We start from the raw sequence: 20,525 nt of genomic DNA on the forward strand, positions 1-20,525 counted from the left end.
AAAGGAATGGAAAGGTGAGGGATGTATTTCAACATTTTCACGTAGCTTTTTGCTAACCAGATAGGAAGCCAAGGGGTAGTTTAGAGGTTGAATTAGCATACTCTGTCAAATAAAAGGTATTCTTTGCAGACCTAAGACATGTTCAGGATGATTGAACTTCCCAACAACTCCATGCACAATGTAGCAGTGATTGCGATTTTTTTTTTAAAATTTAAGTTCAACTCTTTGGAAATAACAGTCATTAGCTCTCCATTACGGCGACAGGACATACATGCTCACAAAGAGGTATTTCAGGAAAAAACCATCGGGTACTTTTACAAATGATTAAAATGCAGATTGCATTTCCAAATTCTTGCATCAGTGTTCATGAGAAACATAACGTTGTTTTGTTTTTTTTTTTTAAAACAACTACAAGTGACATGTGACATGATTTTGGCAGCATGAAGGGCAAGTGGGAAGGACAACTGAAACATCAGCCCCAACCATCCATTTGAGTCAAAACTTGACTGAAGTGTACTTTGGACTGGTCTGCATTTCATGATTACGCAGAGTTACTTCCAATGCTTATGCTCAGAGGCACGCTTTTACATGTCATCACTCATCATCATTTTGGGGAAGAATTTAGGAGAATTGGTAAAAACAAGGGATGTCCATCTCTCATGATGATCAGAGAAAATCTTTCCACTCTGATCACTTGAGTGCAAGATCTGAAGAAGATAATTTCCACAATTACAAGAAAGACATAATGATATTCAAATTTCAAAGATTATTCATTTTTCACGAAAATAGATAAAAAAAAAGATATATCCACCCTAGTCCACATGCCTATAGTTTGAAAGAAATTAAGCCTATATGATTACATACAGAATGGAAAGATACGTTTATTGTATTTTGCCATTGCATTGGATTCTTGTCTTCCTTTCCTCGACTTACAGTAGTCTGTGGGAGTAAACTAATGTATATTCCAGGATACACATTCAAGAAAGAGAAATAAAAAAAATAACATCTCAGCCTGAAAGAGAGGCTAAGCTTTGGCATCCTCACATGATCGGCACGCAATCCACTAATGGCAGGTGTCTGTGCGACTGTCAGACAGCTACTTCCATTGGTGTCACCTGTGATGGGTCAGTGTATATACACTCATCTTCATGGCCTGAAGCACCCCCGTCAGCCACCATGGGGGGTATATGTGCACCCCTTCCCGCTCTTAGTACATTAAAAAAGGGGGTAAAACATTGAGCGAAGGAGGTACTTGCTGATGGCCAGCAATAGTTAACTGAACTCAAACACATTGAAAAAGGAAAAGAAGGGGATAGACAGTTACTCTAAGCTTTCACAATCTTTGGTCAAAATTTTAGGACAACTTTGGGAAGGTGACTGAGAAACATATATGCCTATGAACTAGTTTACTCGTTCAGGTTTGGAAAGAAAAATTGGGAAACGATGAGTGGCTATATGTTACAAGTCTGCTGCTTAAAACATGACCAAGCTGCAATTGGTTTCTGAATTACAGCTCTTTGCTTGTTGCAAACATATTCCCTCCTTCGTTGCCCAATGACCACTGATATCATATTTGTTGTAATGACATTTCTCTCTTCCCTTTTTAAAGCATTTTTTCTTCAGGATCTGCTGCATCACTATCTTATGCTGCCATCGTTCACCTTGAACAATAAACACTGTAATTGGTACACAGCAAGTCATTCTGCATACAGGAACTCTAAACAGAAAAACCTGAGGCCACTGTTATTCATGAAGAAAATCTCCCCCATAAGGCATTGTAAAGCAAGACCACAGCTCATTAGAATTCACCATATACAGTTACTCTGGCCATTTTAACATCGGCTTAACCATTTTGACCTTATTCCCCTCTGCCACTAAACAATCACCTTGAAGCCAATAAGAATACTCTCTAAAAAGGCACACACACACACACACACACACACACACACAAACAAACACACACATACACACACACAAACACACACATACACATGCAGCTGTGGCACATCTAGCAGGATACAGCTTTCATTGGCTGAAACTCTCCCTAAAATCTCCACCTCCACACAATAGAAACGGAGTGAACTCTCACAAGTGAGAAGATTTGCCCAACGGATTCTCGCTGTTTACTGGGGCGCACTGATCACATAGGGAACATTCAAACTGTGGCAGCGGTAACAAACATAGCAGACCCCCTAAAAAACAAATCCCCCTTACAGTCTTACGCAACAAGAGCAAACAATACGCTAAAAGCAGAGATGATGCCTAATGCCAAACCTCTTCCCCCCACCCCTCCCCTTCTCCTCCCCCTCCCCCCCCCCCCCCCTTCTTCATCCTTTCCCTCTATTTGGTTTTGGTCTTTCTAATTTTGTTTTTCTGCTATGCACAATGTCTCTGCCGTTGTCGTTTGTGTGTGCCAGAAAAGGGCACTGATAATGTGTACCGGGCGAGTTTCATTAGTTAATGGGTTGACAAACATTTGTGCACCAGGTATCGGTAGAGGAGAGAGTGTCATCGGTTGGGCTGCGGCCCTGCAGCAAATTGCTTCGGATCGCTGCCCGCGATATCTATTAATTGACTTGCTCTGTACTTGCGTGAGATGAAACCCGTTTGATTGGCCAACAATGAGGGAGACCTGGTGATCAGCTCCCTCCGCATCCAAATCATGGTAATTTGGTTCGGAGGAAGAAGAGTTATATGATGGAGATCGAAAGAGAGAGAGATAGATGAAGAGAAGAGAGTTCACTCATATAACAATAAAAAGATATATATAGGAGAGAGAAAAATGGAAGGAAATATGTGTAAAGGAGATAGAAAGTGATGAAGAGAAATATCGTTAAAGGACAAGTTCACCTTCATAAACATAAGGATTGAGAAAATGCAACAATATCAGTAGAACACATCAGTGAAAGTTTGAGGAAAATCGGACAATCGATGCAAAAGTTATGAATTTTTTAAATTTTTGTGTTGGAACCGCTGGATGAGGAGACTACTTCAGCTTGTGAGTCATATGCGTACAACAGTATAAAGAAAATGTAAAAGAAAATTCAACGTATTTTCACTTTTTTCGCATAATAAAAGAGCACTAGATGGAATTTTGTGAAATTCTCTTTATATTTTCCTTATATTGTTGTACGCATGTGACATCTAAGTTATTCATGCGTTGCAGTAGTCTTCTCATCCAGCGGGTACTGCACAAAAACTTCAAAAATTCATAACTTTTGAACCGATTGTCTGATTTTCCTCAAACTTTCAATGATGTGTTCTACTAATGTTGCTACATTCTCTCAATCCTTATGTTTATAAAGGTGAACTTGTCCTTTAATGGAGAGAGACAACAATAACGAGAGATATATACAGGAGAGAAATCAATCGAGCAGGACATATGTAAAGTAGAAAGAAAACAATGAAGAGAAATATATGCCAAGGTGAGAGAAAAAATTGAGAGAGATACTGCAGTATAAGTAAAGGAGAAATATATAAAAAGAAAGCAATGAAATATATATGAGAGAAAACATATGTAATGGAGAGAGAAAACAATGAAGAGAGATATATAATTCAGGAGAAAGAAAACAATGAAGAGAAATATATGCCAAGGTAACAGATGGACAGAGATGGACACTGGATGGGAAGGTTGACCCACAAGGCAAGATGAAGTCACTGAACAGAAAAGAAGAAAGCAGAGAAACAGACGGAGCATGGACAGAGAGGAAGATAGGACACATCTAAAGAAGATTGAGAGATAGAAGGAATACACATACATTGTAGGCATCCCTCCAAAGAGCCACACAAAAGGGAACACTGGATTGAGGCAGAAAACATGAAAGAACAGAGACTGAACAGGGAGATGGACATATAGGATGCGGCAGGTGGTGATGAGGACTGACGCAGATATGACGGTGGAAAAAAACTAAAGAAACGAAAGGATGAATGACAGGTGGAAATGAAGAGAAAAATAGCCGGTGATGAATGCAAAGTCAAGCACGCAACAAGAGATGGATAAAGGGGGAAGGACTGTAAATACTGCCGACACTCGGTATCGAGTAAGATGGGCTACAGAAGGGAAAAGGGTTAAGTCATGGGGAAGGGGGGATGGGGGGAGGGGGGTGGACAGGAAGTACTGAGGTACTGTGGGAATGAAGATGAATGGGAAGCAAACTGAGTGGGGCCAGAGAGATGAGTGCCCAGAGAGATACAAGGCAGGTCAATGGGAAAGCAGGTGCAGGCAAGGGAGGAGGGAGAAGGGGGGGGGGGGGGGGGGGGCTTGCACGGCGACAATTAGGGTGACAGAGAGCTGCAGAATGGGTACTTCCTTCTCCCGCATGCTTTCAGGTCATTTCAAACGACAAGAAATGGATTGCATCCAGGAGTGGGCATGTCAGTCTGAAAATGGGCAGAAAATCAAGAAGAACTAAAGGCAGACTGGGTACACTATGTACGATTTTATGAGACAGACTACAGCAGTTTCTTTTATATTTTTGCATTCTTGCTGCTTTTTTCATTAACCATCAACACGATATGTCATCACCTGTCGATTTGTGGGGTGTATGTGTGTGTGTGTGTGTGGGGGGGGGGGGTGGTAGTAACCTTCAAAACCAAAAAATTAGCCCCCAAGAAAGTCAGATTATGTGATCAATACACAGGCAGACAGAGCTACAAGTATGAGGCAGGCCGAGTGCACATTTGTATGGGTATACTAGTACCAGGTGAGTTGACAATAAGAAAGAGGCCAATAGACCCAACTATAGACAAATCTACTGACGTCAGCACACACTGGCACACTAAGCATGACTACGCTACCAATACTAAACAGTTATCATCCTCCTCCCCCCCCCCCCCCCCCCACACACCACCACCACTACCGATCCTATTCAGCAACTCATCTCATTGAGGCTTCTGGACTCGTAACAGGATGTACAATCCCCCAATTTTCATAGGTTTCATTTCATCCACAAATGCCTCCCCTTACCCATTCCCACCCCCCCCCCCCTTTTCCCCAATAGCCATTATCATTGTACACACTACAGCCACTCAGAATTTAAATCTAACTGTTGCTTCATGCATTATCGCTGGACTGGGAGTAACTGTGCCCCGTTTATTCCGAAGTCAATTTCTAATCAACCGGCAAACAAATAGGGGCACTTATGAATTTTTAACCATCGCCGTCCATTTTGTAATTAAGCACCCCCTCTCTGTTCCATTCTCCCTCGTGCTGCAGCAGCGGCTCTGCTCCTAATTACTTCCCATCATTCTGTGGTTTCATATAGGACTGGCCACTTTTTTTGAATGGCTGCGATATTGATCTGCTACAGCTGCATAACATCATAATTGGATGCATGTACTTAACGGTACACTGATTCCACTGGCAGCCATTTTTCCCCCTCACCCTTTCCAGAGCTGTTATCCGGCGTGCTGAAGCTATGCTTCTCTACTTTTGTTTTTACGATGTGTTGGCACAGCTCATAACGCTAATGCCATTCACTTTGAGTCCACTTAGCATTTGGCAAAAACAAATTCGCTTTTCCCTCAAATGTGCTTTCATTTTTAGATCCGATGACCAGCCGTAACGTCATCCAATCTTGCATTCAAGCAGCTAGCATATCAACAGTGGATGTGGTTTTTGTGTGACAGATCTCTACCCACTTGTTGCAGTTATTCCATCCCCCCCCCCCCCCCAACAAACCTCTGGGTGGATCATTTTTACCACAGTCTGAAAACATAATCATTCCACTGCCACAAACTATCACACTGCAGTCAGCATGAATCATATTAAAACACCATCAGCCAACATTGATACATGACCCAATGAAAACGGGAAACTGAAGTGCATCCCCAAACTTGGGCAGGGATAGTCGCACACTCGAAAGCCAGACTTCTCCAGATCCTTACAGGCCACTTGGCATCTTCCTGGCTATTCACTTCCTTTCAACAAATAAAAGAATCAGTCCAAAGTGAAATGACCTGTACAAGAAATAATGCAACACTTGAAACACACACAGAGAATGCTCTCGGAGCAGTTAACGCAGCAAACAAGAGTGCCTGTAACCCCTGAACATTATTCCCATAAAGACTAGAGTAGACAAGATTTATTTCCTACAAGACAAATTCGACAAAAGTGAAAGTTGTAATATCAATCAAAAGATGGAGTCACTCTAAAAAGGCTGGGGGAGAACAGTCCTTTAATAACTTGATATAAATATACCTGCCATAGCTTGGGGTGGGGAACTGAATAAAATATGATGTTATATTCTAAAGGAGAGCTGGTCCCAAGCACAAAATAATCAGTCCCGATGAAATGCAATTTGATTAATACTACTAAGCAATTCCTCTTTCCCGTTTCTGTCCTGTAACACCCCATAAGGCATCAACAACACACGCTGCACAATCCATTTCTGAATGAGCACTTTTCAAATCTCGCCTGTACCTTCCATTACGTGAGCGACATTACAACACCTCCCTTGGGGAAAACAAAAACAAGAACAAAAACAAAAAACAAAATAAACTTGGTGCTGGCTTTACTGAGCTAGGCAGTAGCATTTTGCTTGTAGTCATGGCAAGGCAACACTCTCCCCAATCCTTTTCTTCTTCCCTTTCCATTTCGACCTTTAGCTCATTAAAATTTCAGAGCCCCACAGTTCAGTTTGATTAGCTTCCTAGCGGAGTGCGGTTGAAACTAACTTTAATTTTGTTCGTGACGCCACCACTGGAGGAGGGGGAAAAAAAGAGACACAAAAACGTGCCGGATGGTGTGGGATCATCTATTCATGGCACTCGCTGATTAATTGACTTTCTATGCCAGCGATCTCCGCACCAAGCAGCCTATGCAGCATTGACCTGTAGCTTACATAACTGCCTCATACCAAAGCGTTGGGCGCCCCTACGTATGAGTATTACGCCCAAAGTCACCTGTCCCAAACAGCTGGCGTAGATTTTATCTACGCAAAGAGACAGTGAAAAGACAGCACAAGACATGACAAAACTTGAAAACAAATGGAAAGACAAATAATCCCCTACCCTCCCATCCCCCTCTTCGGATTTTCAACGCAATTTTCTATTTGTCACGATAGCAGGCGCATGTTTTGGTATGCATAAAAGCACTTTCGGGATGGTGTCGGCACTTTCTGCAAAATGGTTTTTTCTCTTCTGTTTTTGTTTTTGTTTTTCGCAGGAAGCAGGCTCCTGAGCCTTCTTGGTGAAGGCATCCATCTCAATGCAGAGAAACGAGGCATGATTTATTCAGTGTATGGAGTAGCAAGCGTGTGAGGGCGTATATTTTCCGAAACCATGAGCTGATACATGGCGCTAATGGAGTTCTATGACACAAATGATGAATTGTACGATACGGAAAGGTTGCAGCGTCCAGCATACTATGAGCATACGGTGATAAACATTATGGGGTTTACCAGTCTTTCATGCAAAACATGAACATTGTTGATGAGATACACTTTCTATAACAGCTACATGTACAGTATATGTTACACACACTTACACTCCCAGCTCATACCCCCTATCCCCTTATGCCTACGGTGGCTTATTCTACTATGAGTTGCACATTTTGATGAAGAGCTGATTTACAGATGGAGATTCACAGGTGGGTGGGGGGGTGGGGGAGAGCAAAGGCTACATACAATGTGGTCTGCTAATGTACTATGTGTGGTATCATGTGATCGCATGGTACATTGTGTGTGTATAAAATGAGGAGGAAGGTACATTAAGGAGGGACTGTGGAAGAGTATGGGTGAAAGGATGGGAGTTGGAATGCATGGCTATAACTAGTTTTACACCCAGTGCATGGACTGAAACAAACTTCTTGTGTTCTGAAAACAAGAAGAAAAAAAAAGGGGGGAGAAAGTCATGCTGTCCCTTGCTATTTAACACACAATGGGTAGCTTTACACAATTATCACCCCTGCGCTGCTGGAGATTCACAATGTGGTGGGACTACTAGTCATGCACTGGAAATCTCATACCACTGGAAAAGATCTATTAACGGGAAATGGTTGGGTAAGTACAGTCAATGGGGTCTGGCCACTACACGTCAATTCATAGAGCTCAGCCTTACGCTGTACTGACCCAAAGACACTCAGAATGCACGCATGGGGGGGTTAAGACTTGACTGCACACGGCTACATACAACATTTTTCTCTGCCCACCGCTCGTCGTCGAGAGGGGCAGGGGGAAAGACTCACCAGGGTGCGCTTGCGAGATGAGAAGCCGGCGATGGGGAAGCTGAGCTGGGGGTTGGGGATGATGGGGACGGTGAGGGGGACGGTGACAGGTACGGTTCCGGTATGTCCAAGAGTTAGCGGGTGTGGAACCATAGACATAGGGGTGGCGGCTTGCAATGCAGCGGCACTGGCAAAGTCCATGGTGGTGTCTCAAGCCGCGATGCTCCGGAGTCTTGTGATCCAAGCCGGAGAGGGAGAGACGAGAGGGCAGCGGCGAGGAGCAGGGAGAAGAGAAGAATAGGGCAGGCGCAGTGACGACAAAACCAGGTAGACAATGGGTGCTAGCACCTCAAGGACGGCTCACTGTAATCTGTCTCCCAAACACCTGCACCTCTGAATAGGCAGGGGCACGGGATAATGTGTGCCGACACTAGCCCTTGCGTCAACGCCAGCGCCACTTTCCACACACTTTCCAAATATGCTCCGTAGTAGAGAGAGAGAGAGAGAAGGAGCGAGGGAGGGAGAGAGCGAGAGAGAGGAGGGGCCTATCCAGAAAATTTACTCTCTTGCGCCCCCTGTCTTATGCCTATATACATGAGTCTTCAGATTCCGCCGATGACCGTTCACTCAGAGAACGTGGTCTGATGAGTAGGTCAGAATGTAGTAGCCAATGATGACCAGCGGAAAAAAAAAAGGAAGAAAATCAGTGAGCAATGAGTCTGGCAACACTTTATCCAGCCACTCAAAATCACTCTGCTCTCTCTGCTGCGGCCTACGAGGTTAGCGCACGTCGTCCGATCTCCAGCTTGAAAAAATCCCAATTAATAAAGCAGTCATCTAGACTCACTCGACCTCAATGACACAGTGATTGGGCCCAGGGCAGGTTATAAGTGTCGTACGGAGCAAACAATTAAATCAATCCCTTCGGTTGCTGCTAACACACGATACTCCCTTGTTTATGCGTCGAGTCTTGCGAGACCGAGAGTTTGGGGGGGAGTGAGGACATTCGGAGACTCGTGTATGTGAAATCGCGGTAGTCAGAGATTCTCCCGCCTGCTAGATTTTCTCATAAGACGGGCGCCCGAGTGTGACATGCTCGCAGTGCGGAACCAAGGCAAGGCTTTGCGGCTACGCTGGCTGCTGTGATGCCAGCCCCACAACAATATCCAGCACCACCTGCTAACGTTTGGCCTGCACGGCTCGGAAACACTGCTTTCAGTCTCGCACAGCGAGAAACTGCTCACACAATCCCAGTGCAGGAGCAATAATAGGCAGGCTTTTGTGCAGGGAGGAAAAACTACTACTGGGCTACGACTCACAACTAGGCAAACACATCCCTCTTTTCCTTTTTCATAGCGCCCAGACCAGGGCCTATTGTTCGCCTTCTTACTTGGCTTCACACGCCACAATACAAGCATTGCAACTCGGCCATTATCCGAACATAAATCAATTTCTGCAGGATTTTCCCATTCTACAGTCTAGTCACAGTTCTCACATAGGCAATCCCTCTCCCCCCCCTTCCATTCCCAGAATCTTACTACACTCCCACCCTCACTAACCCCTACCACAATCACCAGTATGAGGCTCCCAGTACAATCAGCGTGGAGAGATCACACTCAAATATTAGCACTCCTGCTACCGGGTCAACACAGCTAGCCAGTCTGGAAACTTTCCACCACATATTTCCCCCATGGTTGATATTTTCAGAGAAAATATTTGCGTTTCGCTTTAGTTTACATCACAGTCAGAGTTTCACGTATCTCTCCTCTTTTTCTTCTTGTCCCCCCCCCACTCCATCAACTCATCCTACAACACACTCCTAGCCAATTTAATTCCGCACTGAAAACAACCTGCTATGATGAGTATTTCCTCTTGTGTATATGAAATGCAATTAATGCCATGCAAGATCACTCTGACGTGTCAAAAAGAAACAGTAATGGCTGATGGTAGTTGGCTACACAGAGGAGGGCCTGGATACAAAACTATAAAATGAATAACCCTTTTGCCTCATTCAGCATCTAAAGAAGATGTAATGATGTGAGATATTGTTTACATATATCTCTATCTCTCTCTCTCTGTATTGTATATATTTCAAGGTGTGTGACAAAGATAGGAAAAGCAATAGAAGAACAAGATAATTAGAAAGGTATTACGACATACAGATAATATTTCTAGCTTGGTAAAGGTACATAGATAAACACACACACACACACATTGCTGGGTGTGAGTATGTGTGTGTGTGTGCGTGTGTGTGTGTGTGTGTGTGTGATTGAGTTTTGCTTTTTCTATTAAAAACAGTGGTGATGTACAGGAATTGATGATCATGTAATGGATAATTCATTTCCCATGATTCATTCACTGTATCATTTCTAAGAAACCAGCCATGCAGCAAAAAATGACTCAAGAATCATAACATAATTTAAAACAGCATCAAAAAGAGATATACTGTACGATTGCGCATTATTTTCGCGGTTCGAAGGCGATCCGCGAAATTCGCGAAAATAAAACCATCGCGAAAATTTCAGCTCGTACAGTAGTCTATAAAAGAAATGCCTTAAATATGGAAAGAAAAAAAGAATCAACGCATGGCATCAAAATCAACAACTCACACACTAATGATTTTTTTAAAATCCTGTAATTTAAGATTATCAGGGGGTGGGGGGTGTACAGGAATTAACACTGTAGCACTTTGAATCATGAATTAACATGAGTCATACTGCAATCAACCTGTTGGGCATAGTGTGACATTTTTGCGGGTGAAATGCCTGCTTACTTCCTAATCTCACTGCCACACAAATTGGCATGAAAGTCAGAACATGGGTGGGAGAAAAGAAAAGGGGGGCCTAGGGTAAGGAAGGTAGGGGTAGGGAAGGTAGGGGAGGGGATGGGAGGGGAGGGGGAAAGGGGGAGGGGAGGGAAAGGGAGGGAAAGAAAAGAGGGTCCTGGAGAGATGAAGGTTGCATAATGTTGTTGACTGGGATGAGGACATACGATCTGTAATTTTTACCAATACTTCTCCGATTTGATCCAGATGGCTGTTTACATAGATAAATCAACAGCCAATAGCATGACAGGCAAACCTGGGCTTACTTCTCGAAATCAAAATAACGATTATGCCAGAAACCTGCTCATTTCGGCCAACCTGTTAATCTCCTAAAGTCCCCCTGGGGGCCCTCCAACCGTGAGCCATCGCTGACCAGAAATAGAGTCTTTGCTCTCCCTTCCCCCCATGAAACTGGGGCAGGCGGATGCTATCCGCCATGGAATCCATGCCACGGCAAATTTAGTCGGCAGGATTAATGGCTACGATCCCACCATAATTCCGATCGGAGGGATTCCCGTAAAGCAAAACTCAATTACCCACAATGTGAGGGGGAGTAATTCATCATTTTTTACTTTATACCTCTACACAGTCAAGATTTATTGGCATTTCTGTATCGATAAATCATCCCGTATCAATTCCCCGGCAGCATGAAAAGGCCACGCTACACGTAAGATTTTAAAATTTCACTAGCAATGGCTACTGAATGAGCTACTCACCGCCACATGAACACAAACACATGTAAACACACACGCACACACCTATCAAACGACAACGGCATAAAATTCATGCATCTGAAAACCAAACATTGCCGTTTCAAATCTCTAGCCCAAGCACAGCAGGTGTGGCACGCCATTGTGACTCGCCATACTTCCGCTGGTTATTTCCTGAAATGGTGCGACAGCATCGCAGAAAGCATACACAGATATACAAACCAAATAACATGATCCCTTTTCAACTACTTGAAGTCTATTTCATGGTCATTAGATTTTGCTCTGACTGAAAAAAAAAGGGGGGGGGAGTAGAAATGTGGAAAAAGGCAGTGTAAATGGATATGGGGGAGAGAGAGAAGCTTCTATACTGTACAATGATTTTCCCAGAAGCAAATTATTGGATAAATTGTTCTTGAGAAAACAGACAGGGACAGACATAAACAGAGTACTTTGTGAGGTACAGTACAAGAGATAGGTAATAGAAAAACAAAGTACAGCGCATTTCCTTCACTCAAATCGTGAGAATGTTCATATCATCCCTTTCACATATGCACACACTCACACACACACACATAAATACACCCACATGCTGACACAAGAACTGAATTGATGCGTCAAGTTCTAACAGATAAACGGATCAATATTTTACATAAGCATCACACCAAGATCATTAAAAGAAAACAATCACTAACTGATCAGTGATCACAGGGCAAAGGGCAGCTTCAAAGGAACAAGAGTGAGGTGATGTCATATTTAATGAACTTTCATGTTCTGAATTACATGATTTTCTCTAGTTGGGTAAATGGTAAAAGCCAGAGTGAACTGAATTTCCTTTCAGCAGAATTCCATTATTTACATACATTTTACTATTGCATTTGCAAAGGTGGCTAAATCGTCCATCAATCAAAATGTCCACTTTCCTGAATTTATTTTCTACCTTTAACATCTCTGGCCAGCAAATAGTCACAACATATAATTGTTTATTATCATCCTGAAGTCAACATTCAGTGTTTGGCAGTAATACTTTTTAACACTTAGCATGCAAGATCATCTCCAATTCCACTGATGATCGCAGCCAGATCACGGCAAGAAATGCTGGAAAGAAAGAAAATTGACCACTTGGAGTCGAAGCGCGCTTGAAATGCAATGCATAAATTCTTCATGAAATGTCAACGTACGATCTACGGGAACATTGTCTGTGACGGGCTGGCCATTGTGCAGCTCACGATCTATTCTCCTGCAAATGAAATGTGGCATAGTAATAAAGGGGCATTACTTGTCAATCTCAAATGTTCTAAACTCAGCAGGTGGTGACATGCTCAGCAGGAAGAAACATACACACATAGTTTCATCAAAGCTCATGCAACTGTCTGCCTTCTTCTTTCCCAACAAGAGAGGGCAGTTTGTCATTTTCCAACCTACAATTTTTTTTTTAAGTATCACTATATACCCCCTATATATACACACATATCAGACTTTAAATGCAAGAGTCGATTTATCCATTTTTACCACCATGAGAAATTTGAGGTTGAAGCTGATGAAAAACAAAGGAATAAATAAAATGTGATAATCTTTAGAACATCCTGAATAACATTTCTTGTTATGCAGCTTGTGCAGTTTATTGAAAAGATTTGATTTTTCTATATCATGTGATGAGGACCTCACTTGTCACTCTGAAAATGGCATTTATCTGTTTCACGTTCAAGTCACTTCAAATCAGTGGTATACTAATATCATTCTACTATACTTTTGACATTACATGTGTTGAACGATGTGAAACCTTGTTTATTTTGACAAAGATGTTCTAACCAGGAAATGAGTAATGTCAATGCCATATTTCCATTGATCTATACACTCTGGGGCCCTATTGAACACTAATGAAGCATGACATGTCTGAAATCAAACACACTTCCAAAGCACTAAATTCCCTATTTGTTGAAAGTCAAGCCACAGTAAAATTTGATATTCTATTCAACAAAAAACTTTCGAAGATCTCAAGAGATCACAACTATTTTGTATCATAAAATGTGCACGTATTGGAGAATAATAGGCCAAATACAGAAATAATTCTCTTTAGTTGGAGTCATATCATTCCTCATTCCATTACTTGTCAAATACAGTATGACGCACATGACTAATAACAAAGCCTATATACAGCATAGTCTATTCATATTCAATGTCCAATAAAATATAGACTACTCCTCCAAATGATTGATAGCAATATCATTTTACCAGGTATATGGCTATAGTAATCAGAATGAAAAAAAAAAGAGAGAGAAAAGAGGAAAAAAAATTATATGGGATGAGGGAGAGGTAGGCACCATCCACTTAAAATTCATACATTTTCAATATCTATACTGGAAATACGCATCATACTGTCACTTAACTGTGCACAGGAGATTATCAATGCCCGGATGAAACTTCCTCTTCAGTGAGACGGGGCTCTGAAATTCCTGCCGACCGCGATAAAATATTCACAATTTCGGGGGGCCCCCAGCACGCAGAGCTACCCCACTCAACCGCACGCAGCTCTATTTATATCCAACAGCGCAATAGGAGAAGGCCAGATATTTATACATATAAATTGCGAAAAGTACACTCCACCTCTTGGGAGATACGCCTCATCCCACTCCGAAATTGTTTTTGTGTCCACTCGGCGGCATCGCATCCCACGATTGTACGGATCCCCCCCCCCCTCTCGTTCCCATGGCGACCCACAATTCAATCACATTTATTCCATTTCTACCTTGGATGCAAATGGGATGTATGCATCCATGAATTTATTATTCTTTTTTTTTTCTAGCGAGTAAAAGAGGGGGAAAAAAACATGATTTTTCAATATTACGGAAAGGAATGCTTCAAGCAATACCTGGGACTCGCCGGTGTTAATGTTACATTTGTGACGGATGCGCAATTACCAGAAGCATTCTCCACGCCAGATGGATTGATTTTGAAAGTGATTCTTGCGTCGCACGGTGGAGCTGCCGCTGTCCAATTTTGAAATGAACAGGGGTGACACTCGGACCATTTTCATCATTATCAGGGGAGCAATTCATTTCAAAAATCCATTTGACATTTGGTTTCTTTCTTTCTTTCTTCTTATCTTCGCAGCAAGCAGAGATATGTCGTCATTTGTGGTTGATTCCATAACATCATCCTGGAATGTAGAGAATGAGATTCCAGGTGAAAAGGACTAAAAGAGAAGAGAGCATATTTCTGCATCTTGGTGGCCTGACGTCATCGATATTGCAATACTCTGGAATTCTCTGATCCCTGTTGATGGCAAAAACATCCAAAAATTCTCAAATGGTCGCAGAAAAAAAAACAAAAACAAACAAACCTTACAGAGTATTTGCCTCCTGATTGCAGTACATGGGAGGAAATACAGTCAAACCTGTCTATAGTGGCCATCCAAGGGAGATGAAAAAAGTGGTCATTAATAGACAGGTGGCCATTATAGACAGGTTCTTTAACATGAGTTTTTCTCTCTGAGGGAAAATTGCTTTTAGTGGTCTTGTTTTTAGTGGTCTTATATGGCAGGTGGCTGCTGTAGACAGGTGGTTGCTAAGACAGGTTTGATGGTACTTGTACAATATCAAGTGAGGAAAATACTCTGAGAGAAATTGGTCTCATCATGATCATAATTGTCACGACTATCAGCAACTTTTATGAATGTGTGCCACTCTTGTTTCAAACATTGATTCAAGGAATGCTATTATGGTACACTTTCCCACTTTTATGATTTACAACCACTTTTGTATGGAAGTTAGTACTTACCTAAATCCCGGTACTGATATATTTTCTTTCTTTCCTTCTAAACTCCACAGAACAATACTTTCACTGATCACAAAACTGATTTCTTTCTTTTCTTTTCTTTTTCAAACTTTAAAGAACAACAGTGCCAGGCTGGGAGTGAGACTAAATATTCAGAGTGTTCCCGCCAAACTCCAAGAAGCCCTACTTGAGACTCAAGTTCTGAAGGGGAACACACAGAAACTCTTGTTCACTCCTATTCATCACTTCTCTTTCCCCCTCCCTATTGTCTCACTATCCCCTGCTTCTATTCAAATCGCTGAACATGGCGCACCCTCAGACGCTCGAGAGAGAAGATAAAAGCTTCGGCACTGTCCCATCTTTTCCCCCTCTTCTCTTCTTCAGCCTCCCCCCCCCCCAACCCTACTCCACCCCTACCCCCTTCCCTTCCTTCTTGTAGTGTAAATTTCACTAGTGCCGCTTGCAAACAGATCAATACTGGCTGTCGTTGCAACAATGGGATGAGGGGGGCTTGGGACGTTTCGTCATTTCTCAAAATGTGTTTTCTACTCTCACCGTCCATTCCTCTCTCTTCACATATTCATTACAAAGGTAGGCACACATAGTCTTCGCATTCAGACTCGGAGCTCTTCACTGTTGTTGTTTGGGTTTGTCTTTACAAGAATGCAAGATAGAGCGTACATAACGGGCAGGCAGTACTATGCATGGTGACTGCTCTGGATGCAAGGCGGACTGCGGTTAACGCAAGAGGTAAATATGTTCCTGGCAGAATTTTGCAAGTAGTGTTGTTTTCTAAGTTTGCTTTCTTACGGGAAGCGGCTTCTCATGGTTTGTTTTCTTTTCTCTTCTTTTTGTGGCTTTTTATTAAGGGGAAGGACTGAAGATGAGCCTTTGATTAATAGGAAAAAGTATTATTTTCTACATACTAACTGAGATTATTCTGGCTTATAAATCCTTCCCTGTATGACTATTAAATGAGCCTTTATTATCTGTCTTCTCTTTTAATGGGGCTTAAAATCTCAACAACTAACCATCTTTTAAAAAAAAAATCTATAAACATGATACAAGTGTTCAGCTGTAGTAATCCCCTCCAACCTTGCATATAAAGGTTCTGACTAAATATCTTAACATATCCAACACAATCCATATAAACATATCATGCCAACAAATATACAGACATAGATGTAAATGCACTTTATCCCGCGACAGAGCAAGCTGCCACGTGTTCGTTTACATCTGATCTTGAATCTGCTCACACAAAGTTCTCTCTACATACGATCAAATGCATGAAGATGCATAAAGGGTCTCCCCCTACCCCATTCCCCCTACCCCCCCCCCCCCCCCCCATCAAACCGACATACACATAATCCATAATCCTGAGGTGTTACACCTCACATCACAGAACTTATCAGTCAAACTCTTATACAATATCAACAAAGCAAGCGAATGGGGGGAAAGCGAGAAAGCGAAAAAGAGAGAAAGAGAAAGAGAGACAGGAAAAGAGAAAGAGAGAGACAGAGATAGAAAAGAGGCATTCGGTGACTTTAAATTGCAATCAATGATCCTTTGAACCCTTCCAGGTTTTGTCTGGGGGATAAGCTCCCGTCCAATAAAACCCTTATATATACCCTCAGCTGAAAGTAGAGCAGACATTATGATAAAAGCGCTTTTTACACTTGCAAATTTTTGCTTAGTCCCGTACCAACGGTGGAGCTAAGGGGGGGCCTTAGCCCCACCGTTGGTACCGGACTTTCCTTAGCCCACTTTCTGTTTACACTTGTTTTTGCAAAAGTGGGCTAGCCCCACCAATAGTACCGTACTATCTGGCCCTGCAAAATAGCAGGGTTAGCACCGCAATTGCAGTGCCAAGCAAGCGAGTGTAAACAGAACGAAAAAATAATCCTGGGCTAAGCGACAGGACGAAGTCCGACCCCCCACTGACCAATCAGAAACGAGGTAATCAAGTGCTGCCAGTGCGTGCATGTACGTGTACAGTGCACAGCGTAATCATGAATATTAATATGGTTTGGAAAGTACGGGACTAAGAAAAACGAGAGTAAAAAGGTCAATTTTCTCCTTAGCCCCGGACAAGAGCTTAGTACGGGACTTATTGGCGAGTGCAAAAAGCTGAAAAAATTGGTACGGGACTAACGATAGTCCTGGGTCAGAGAAAGTGCGGGGTTAAGAAACACAAGTGTAAAAAGGGCTAAAGCCTCAGAGAAGTTTCCCTTTTTAGAGTGAGCAGTATTTCACACAGCGAAATAATTCCTTTGCATCATTTTCCCATTGGTTAAAGGGGAAGGCTAGTAACTGATCAGTGGGAATCAGTGGAAATGCTTGGAGATGATTGTTCCAATCCTTATGGGATTCATTCAAGAGTTCATTGTATATCTATTGTTGTGTGGAAATGATTTGCGTCAGAATGGTCTCATATTCAAGTAATGTGCAGTTTAATGCTTCCAGGTTAGCGTCCCTGGTCAGTGACGGAGCATTAATCTGCACATTACTTGAATATGAGACCGTTCTGAAGCAAATCATTTTCACACAACAATAGATATACAATGAACTCTTGAATGAATCCCATAAGGATTGGAACAATCATCTCCCAGCATTTCCACTGATTCCCACTGATCAGTTACTAGCCTTCCCCTTTAATGCCATGTCAAAGACAGTGCCATTCCACATCATGTTAAACTTGACTGTTCATCATAATTAGGTTGAAATCAGACACGCGAAATGGTAAAGAGTCAATCAAAATCAGACCTGAAATAAGCCATTTATGAAATATGAAAGTTTCATTTGATTTCGCCGAATACACTCACAATGGGAGGGGCCATGATGTCATATCCTCGATTCTCACATGGAAAATGGTGTACAGCTTGTATCTACGTCTTTGCTTGATAATCCAGCAACAACCCCCTCCCCATCCCCTTTTTAAAAACAGTCATACCTGCTCTTTTCCCAACAGACTACAATAATTTGATGTGAATGATACATATCATTCTTAATTTCAGGTTTTAAAGAAAAAGGTAAAATCTGTTGAAAATGTGTGTTTACACAATGCAAGAGGATCGACCGATGTATGCGCAAAGACGTATGAATGTACAAAGACTGGCACCACAGTTTGACTTCCTAAACGTAATAAAGAAACCTTCAATCACAATCTCAATACAATCTCCTCACATTCATTGGCAAGTCTAATCAGAGTTACAGCGTCGTATTAATATGTAATCATAATTCGTCCCTCAACCTTGCATGAAAGGAAGTGTTGAATAATGCCTGCATATGGCTTACGTATGCTGTCACAGAAAAGGGACGCATTATATACTTCTTCCTAATTAATGAATTAAAACGAACTGGGAGGCTCTCCGACACTCTTACACATCAAGGACGGGTGATAATGCATATAGGAGAAAACGTGGATTAGTCACGTAAGCCTTGGTTGTTTGTACCTGTGGAAAAGTGACAGTGCTGTGGATGTTCTATTAGACATCCATGCTTTCTGCACCATGATTGCCATGAATTGTGTTTTCCTCATGGACAACCCTGAAGGGGTAAAGGTAGCAAAGACTCTCAGCAGTTCAGGTCTGGGAATATCATGAAATGATTGCAAGAAGTCCCCCCCCCCCCCCCCAAAAAAAAAAAAAAAAAAAAAAAAAAAAAAAAAATATATATATATATATATATATATATATATATATATATATATGTATATCTATATAAATAAATAAATAAATAAAATAAAATAAAATAAATAAAAATGAATAAATAAATAAATGAATAAATTTTAAAAAAAAAAATGTACAGGATGCTACAGACCCACTGGCCCATCTGCTAAGGCTAAGGGCAACTAACACTCTGTTGGGCAAGTATTAGCATTTAAAGGCACTTGCCTATTGCAAAGTTTGGCAGTCCTGGTCCAAATTCCCACTCAATCAGTCAATTTGGGGAAATACTTTTGTAATGCCCGAATGGGTGATTCAGCATTTGTGTGTGTGAGTGACTTGATGGTGAAGCACAACTAGATTGAGCTCAAACACAAACTTGCCAGAGATATTTTGTGAATACCTAGTCCACATCCTACAATCTGACGAGTGGCAAACCTGTTTCTATCATAATGGAACACTAGGGAACAGCATGAGGGTGTTCTTCTGTTAGCCTCGAACATTGACCGAACAACCCTACGCATGTTTCAGATGCACCTGTAATACAAACTGCACACCTTTTGTCAAAGATGGTCATCAAGTAGTAGTTGTTGTTCTTTCAATTTCCCCTACCCCATCCCATATCCCTTACCACCACCCTCACCACCTCCCCACCCCCCCCCAAAAAAAAAAAAAAACTTGATGGGTAAGACCATGACCAGCAAGTAGCCTCTGCAAGATCAGACACTTTGGGCAGCTCTCCAGTCTTTTGCCGAGATGTCATACTACAACCTCCAAGAAGAGATTATACACTGCTTTTTACTCATGGTAGCCATTTTGTCTGTGCTTGCGTCTTGTGTCACGCAATTACCAATACTTGCAAGATATGCAGAACATTTAATAGAACATCCAGTCAAATTTGATCCAATGTAATTTCTAAAGGAACAATGCCTATATTGGAAATCACTTTCAACGGAGCATCATTGCGCAACTTGATTTGATGGCGTCTGGATGGTGGAGAATAGCTCAATGTCATCCTTTTCTATCAAAATCAATCAGACGGCAATCTCCCGCCATTTTCCTCTTTATTTTCATTCCCGTCCCGTTCCACCAGCCAATGTGGGGACAATTGATCACGTATTGCTTATCTCCGACCTTGATTGGGCCTTTTGAATATTGGAAACAGATAAAAGTGATGGTGGTGGTGGGGGGGGGATGGGGGTTGAGACGCTACACATGCAGAAAGCCTTCATTGATCCCTTTTAGCACAAGGGAGAAGACGGAACCAAAGTCTCGCCTGACCTCAAGATTCCACCCGCCATTGTCAGCGGTTCACTGAAGCGTGGTAATCCTCCCCCAGTACCAGGGACTCACTCACGCCGCCGAAGAATTACACAGTTTTTGTGGGA

At 42.1% G+C, this 20,525-nt stretch overlaps 1 protein-coding gene across 1 annotated transcript in view; it reads right to left on the reverse strand.

Moving 5' to 3' along the window:
* Window positions 1-9,650, reverse strand: part of LOC139708997 (uncharacterized) — a 46,253-nt gene extending 36,603 nt beyond the window's left edge. Inside the window, exon 1 of the mRNA XM_071620964.1 lies at window positions 8,186-9,650. Within this exon, the coding sequence (XP_071477065.1) occupies window positions 8,186-8,365 (180 nt within the window). The 5' untranslated portion in view covers window positions 8,366-9,650. The remainder of the gene's footprint in view (window positions 1-8,185) is intronic.
* Window positions 9,651-20,525: the final 10,875 nt, after the last annotated feature.

The sequence above is a fragment of the Diadema antillarum genome, unplaced genomic scaffold, assembly GCF_040938485.1.
Source record: "Diadema antillarum isolate AM-2024a unplaced genomic scaffold, OU_Dant_1.0 seq00001396_RagTag, whole genome shotgun sequence".
Classification (NCBI taxonomy): Eukaryota; Metazoa; Echinodermata; class Echinoidea; order Diadematoida; family Diadematidae; genus Diadema; species Diadema antillarum.